Below are 6420 nucleotides of genomic sequence, written 5' to 3' on the forward strand. Positions count from 1 at the left end.
GGTAGAGCACCACTAGATGATGCTATATACAAAATATCAAGGCCCTAGGCCCTGTGGTTTTGGACAAGAAGATTTTCATAGTTTTTTTCCCCTATATATGTTTATATAAACCATGTGACCCCCAGGGTAGGGCTATATTTAACCCTAGGGGAATAATTTAAATAAACTTGGTAGATGACCATTACATGATGGTACATACCAAATATCAAAGCCCTAGATCCTGTGGTTTTGGACAAGAAGATTTTCAAAGTTTTTCCTTATGTAAATCTATATAAAACATGTGACCCCCGGGGCAGGGCCATATTTGACCCCAGGGGGATAATTTGAACAAACTTGGTAGAGGACCACTAGATGATGCTACATACCAAATATCAAAGCCCTAGGCCATGTGGTTGTGGACAAGAAGATTTTACAAAGTTTTTTCCCTATATAAGTCTTTATAAACCATGTGACCCCCGGGGCGGGGCCATATTTGATCCTAGTAGGGATAATTTGAACTATCTTGGTAGAGGACCACTAGATGATGCTACATACCAAATATCAAAGCCCTAGGACCTGTGGTTTTGGAAAAGAAGATTTTTAAAGTTTTCCCTATATAAGTCTATGTAAACCATGTGACCCCCAGCGTGGGGCCATATTTGATTCTAGGGAGATAATTTGAACAATCTTTGTAGAGGACCACTAAATGATGCTACATACCAAATATAAAAGCCCTATGACCTGTGGTTTTGGACAAGAAGATTTTTAAAGATTTTCCTTTCGGTTGCCATGGCAACCAGAGTTGTGAATGGAATTCAGTTCTTTGAATAATTTTTAAAGAAGACCATCTAAGGAACATCCCTATGAAGTTTCATCAAAATTTGCCCAGTGCTGATGGAGGAGATGTTGTTTAAAAGAAAGTGGATGGATGGACGGACAGACTCCGGATGATGAGCGATCACAATAGCTCACCCGGAGCACTCTGTGATCAGGTGAGCTAAAAACTGGATGATTTTGTGCTGGTAAAAAATCCTGGCAATTGGACATTTTCAGCTGGGTTAGCAGTGTTATATACTTAATTGTTCTAAATGTCTTTGCTCCAAAAAAGCGGTTTTATCTGAATACAATGTAATATTCCAGGCATATGGAGTTTAAACTGGCCATCTGTCTGACATTACATCCTTTCATTTCACTTTTTTAAAAATAATTTATAGCAACACAAGTGTTTTAACACTAATGATGGGCGGTATACGTTGAGTGCAATAATTTCATGAGGGCGTAGTCCGAGTGAATTGTTTTGTACCACCTATAACCGCCAGGATGTATAAAAAGTGTTGGCTTTGTTATTAATTATTTCAATTCTAATACGTCTTTTATTGTAAAATTTAGTTCAAATATGATAGAACTATTTTTACGTGGATGTATTGTGGCTGCCGGTCGTCAATGTTAGCTAGGTCGTCAAATGCTGGCAAATTATTCTGCAAAGCGAATTACCAACTTAGTGTGTGTGTCGGTGTGTGTGCGTGCGTGTGTGTGTGTGTGTGTGTGTGTGTGTGTAAATCAATCAAGACATGTGACATTCGTTTTAAACGTGTTTTTAAGTAAAATACTTGATCAAATTTGAAAGCGCTATTTCTAGATGCCTAAATGGCGCTAAATATCACATGATAAATATCATATTGACGTGAAGTCAACATATATCGTTGTGGTGATGTCATATTAGAATGTTAATTACAATCTGTACTTTGTGTACTCAACTCCTCTTACAGTTTGCACCAAATTTAAATGAAAGTTGGCATACAACATAACCATAAAGATTGCCGGGACTTTTATGTCTGATGATATTTTCCTGAGTTATAACCCAAGACTAAACAATATTAACATCATTATTATTATTATTTATGTACTTAAACTTTGTACTCAACTCCCAGTTTCAATTCATTAGACCATTTGTTTACATCATCAACATGAAGCACACATGTACATATTTTCAGGATTTTAATTTTTGATCATTTTTTCTTCAGTTACATTTATAATGTACCTTAATGTGTACTCGACTCCTACAGTTTCCACCCAATTTAAATGAGACATTCTTATACATCATCAATATGATGTGACATGTGCATACTGTTGGGACTTTCATGTTACTATTTTCTTTTTAGGTAAACCCCCTGGGACTTTATTATTTTATACTACCAAGCAATTTCAGGATATCGAAACATGTGTCACACAATATTAACAATTCATTCTTATTGCAAGCGGTCTAAAGTTTGTGACTTTTTGCGTTTTCAGACAAGTTCTGAAGTAATTTGATTTCTGTGCAGCAAATGGGTTACAAAGTAGTAATGATATACTAACTCTCCAAGTCTTGCATAATCATTCTTGACATATACACTGTCTGGAAACCTTGACTCTCCTGTTGAACTTTTCCTATTGCTCTCAAATTTTAATGTGGAAGGTTTTTCCTTTTTCTTCTGTAATTTCATCTGAAATGTCATCAAGTGATAAACTGATGAGTGATATAAAACACTTACACAAAATTAACTTTCTGAAGAGGAAATTTTAGATACTGAAAATCAGGTAAACCAGAATTTCAACTTCTTTTCATTGCTATTGCTTTATCAGATTAACAAGTACATTTAAAATTCTATAAAGAATAACATGTAAAACTAGTGTAACACCACATGTGACTATACTACCAAAATGGTCACAGAACAGTTCAAACCATGCTTTCAACAGTGTTAAATTTTGGTCAACAAAGTGAACATCATAGGTGTAATTGTCAAGTATTGAAATGATTTGATCAGACTATCTTGGTAATCTGGTAACCTATTTGTAAGATGAAAGTTGTCCATAACTAACCCTTACCCTGCTAAATTTCTATCTTCCAATTTTGACAATACAATTAACTGTTAAAAGGGGTGCTTACCAAAAAGGTATTGACTGAATGGCGAACAGTGCAGATCATGATCAGACTGCATGGATGTGCAGGCTGATTATGATCTACCCTGGTCGCAAAGGCAAAACCAATCGTGTCCAGCATGGTAAGGGCTAATACTATCTACTGAACTAAGAGGTCAGTATTGGTATTTCCCGGAAAAAGAGTGCTTTGCATTTATCTGTGCTCTATAGCAGGCATATTAATGAACTAGGCTGTCTATAATTCACAAAGTGTTAGGCAAAGTTCACTGACTATGCCTGTATCTAAAATAGTTCTCTCTCTGTTCTGGGGGCTTTCGATCACTTTGTAGCCCTCTGGTCAGATTTGTATCTACACCGACAGGGGATAAATTGATTCATGGATTTTCCAGAGGTCCCAATGTGATTTATAGCTATTATTATAAATGGACTTAAAATAACATTAAATCAATAAAAAACCTACTGGTCTATAATACATTGATTTACCAGTATATATTTTCCTTCTTACAAAAACCACTGTTGTTCAAGGATGGAATATTCTACAAGTGGGTATAACAAATGTATCTACGAGTACTCTGAAGTGTTTAATTAAACTCAATTAACAGACAATTGGAAATAAAAAGATACGTCTTTACTTTTCAATAAATCAAATTGTGAATTCTGTAGTTTCAGAAAGTGTGAATTTGTAGTTTCAGCTACCATCAAAATACAATTATGTTTCAAGTGACAAGTGAAACGAAAATTTATTTCAAACAATCTGAAATTCCATTTCCTGCTTGTCAAATTACCTAAGAAAGTATATAAAAGAGACAGAGTCTTATAATGGATTAACTTTAGAGAGAATTATATCACTGATTTACTTCAAATGCAAAGCTCAATAGACAAAAGGTATTATATGGATAGAAAATAATGAATAATGTGATGCATTAGCAACTGCAGGACTGACTCTGTATTAAGTAATATACTAAAAATGTAAGCTCAATAATGTTCAATTCAAATGTGTATGAACTAAGTTTACAGGATAATAAAATAACACTTTTTTTATTAATCATAAAGATATTCTTTTTGACAACAGTCAGATGATGTAGATATGCTTGTTAAATGCCATGTTGTAATAATTATACTACTAGCTGATCAAGTCACTAGTATATATAGTATACTAATAGTAACTACAGGCAACCATACACTATTTTACCAGTTTTCCTTCTTTTTTTCACAGGACAAGATCTCAACAAAAATTTGAGTACATTTCGTTCACTGTGGGACAAAAAGGGCATTGGGTCACTTGCTCTTTTTTTTTCATGTACTCAAGACTTCTTTTCGTTCAGCAGCGATACTCAGTTAGGATGCGTGTACCTCAGTTCTGTCACTGTTAGCATGTCCGATACAAGTACGGATCAACTATTATTTTTTAGCTTTGCACAATTTCAGTGTTGAACATACCTTAAACAGCCCTTGTTGGTGCACTATGTCGAATACAGATGACAGAGATCTATCCCTTTTGATCTGTTCTACACTAAATAACTTTGGATTTAAAAAAGAAAATGTACGTTTTCGGTCTAAATGCGTTATGTCAGACGAAGTGATGAAAAACAATAATGTGCGAAAGAAATTAGGATCCCCACATGCATATATCATATCAGTGGGAAGTGCCGGGGAAGGTGTAAAACTGTCAGACAGTGATTTTGATAGGATGTTTGTTCGTGACGATATAATCTGTCTTGACAAAGGGGATACTGTTGAAAACTTAACTATTCTTGAAGCTGATAATTCTAACACAGCACCTGGGTATACAAAGGTTGTTCTTACAAATACATTAGTTAGATCTTATGCTGGGATGAAACTACATTTAAGCACTTGTGGCTATGCAACTTCTACTGGTGGACATTCATATCTTTCCAGTGCAAAATACAGAAGTTTGAATTTTAATTCGTATAAGACATTTACACAGAATGATGCACTTACTGAATCTGTAACTACCAACGGTCCAGCTGTGACAGTAAAAATGTCTGACAATTTAACAAATTTTGAAGGAGATGTTGTTTATTCTTTATTTTTCTATGGAAGTGAACACTTGCGTACGTGGGCAAATAGGACAAGGTATTACACTTGGCCATCTAGTGAGTGTGTAAGAGAAATTTCGGGAATGGAAGGATATCTTGTTCCTGTTGGTGATAAACAAAGCGCTCAACAAGACTTAGAATGGCGAATATGTTACACTACTGCTGAGAAAGAATTAATTGCTAGTCTAAATGATATACAAATTAAAGTGTATGTTTTGTTAAAAATGGTAGCAAAATCTGTCTTAAAACCGGTATGTAAAGCTCTAACATCGTATGTCGTTAAAAACGTAGTCTTTTGGATAATGGAAGGAACGGATCAACAAATTCTTTCTCCAGATATTATAGTGAATCTAATACAAAAATCACTGTATTTCATAAAATACTGTTTAGAAAATAACCACTTTCCAAACTATATGATTCCCGAAAGAAATCTTTTAAGAGGTGCTGTAAATAGCATGGAGAAACAAAATGTGCTAAACTTCCTTTCTGACTGCTTAAGAGAAGGCGGAACTGTTCTACTAAGGGTTCCAAAATTGTATCGGTGTGTATCCTACAGCATGACTTATCCTGAAAATGTGATTAAGTATGGAAAATGGAGAGATGAGGTAGAAAAGCAAATGTATCTTCTGGAATTGCGGAAATATGAAATAACTGATCCAATTTCCAGCATTTCAAACTTATCTGAATGGGAGAATTTGATTTCAACCGTAAATAACGATGCCAGACTAGAAGGACCTAAGATTGAAATGTTTTCGCTAGTCGTACCAGACGCAATACCTCTTTTTATCTCAGGAAAAGAAGTTTGAGAACTACGGGAGGTGTTTGAAAAAAGGCTGAAATTGATTTCTCTACTGTAATCTCGAACAATGTAATCGGAACTAAGCGCGGTTTTATGCAACAGTCAGGAACTGACTCATTGACATACCAAATGACTAATCTAACAATTCTAATAAATGTATAAATGGAAACCAATTTTCATGTGAATGGCTAAATATAACTGCGGTTAAAATAACTAATTGAAAACTTAATTTTCCGCTCACAGTTTCTAAGAATATTAAGAAACAAAGATTAGAATCAGTTTTGAGTAATGTAAAAAAGCAGTGCATCTTTTGCATTGGTATTAAAATGAGATGAACCCATGAAATATCTTTACTTATATTTCTAATAAAGTTTAATTTTATCATGAAAGTTACTTCTTTATATAAAAGTATGACATATGTCAAACAGAAACTAGAGCTATTGCTAAGTGAACACCACTTTGTTAGATGAAGAAGATATTTTGGGTATGGTTTCTCTCCCGCACACCCCATCCAACCACCATTCCCCCTCCAGAAGAACAAAACTTTAGAAGAAGTTTACAACATTAACATTCTGCATAAATTTACGGTTGAGGATAGCGCGGGGAGGGGGTTGTTTGTGTGCCCTAAATACACCACACACACACACACACAGAGGCACA

General features: G+C 34.8%; 1 protein-coding gene across 1 annotated transcript; it reads left to right on the top strand.

Annotated features, from left to right (window-relative positions):
• Positions 1–3680: 3680 nt before the first annotated feature.
• On the top strand, positions 3681–6096 carry LOC123540960 (uncharacterized). The gene is made up of 2 exons (XM_045326295.2): positions 3681–3786; positions 4118–6096. The coding sequence occupies exon 2, from the start codon at positions 4367–4369 to the stop codon at positions 5765–5767; it is 1401 nt and encodes a 466-aa protein (XP_045182230.2). The 5' UTR covers positions 3681–3786; positions 4118–4366; the 3' UTR covers positions 5768–6096.
• Positions 6097–6420: the final 324 nt, after the last annotated feature.

Source organism: Mercenaria mercenaria, chromosome 16 (genome assembly GCF_021730395.1).
Source record: "Mercenaria mercenaria strain notata chromosome 16, MADL_Memer_1, whole genome shotgun sequence".
NCBI lineage: Eukaryota > Metazoa > Mollusca > Bivalvia > Venerida > Veneridae > Mercenaria > Mercenaria mercenaria.

Coding starts and splice junctions, on each gene's coding strand:
- LOC123540960 (XM_045326295.2), top strand. CDS start 4,367: ATGTCGAATACAGATGACAGAGATCTATCCCTTTTGATCTGTTCTACA.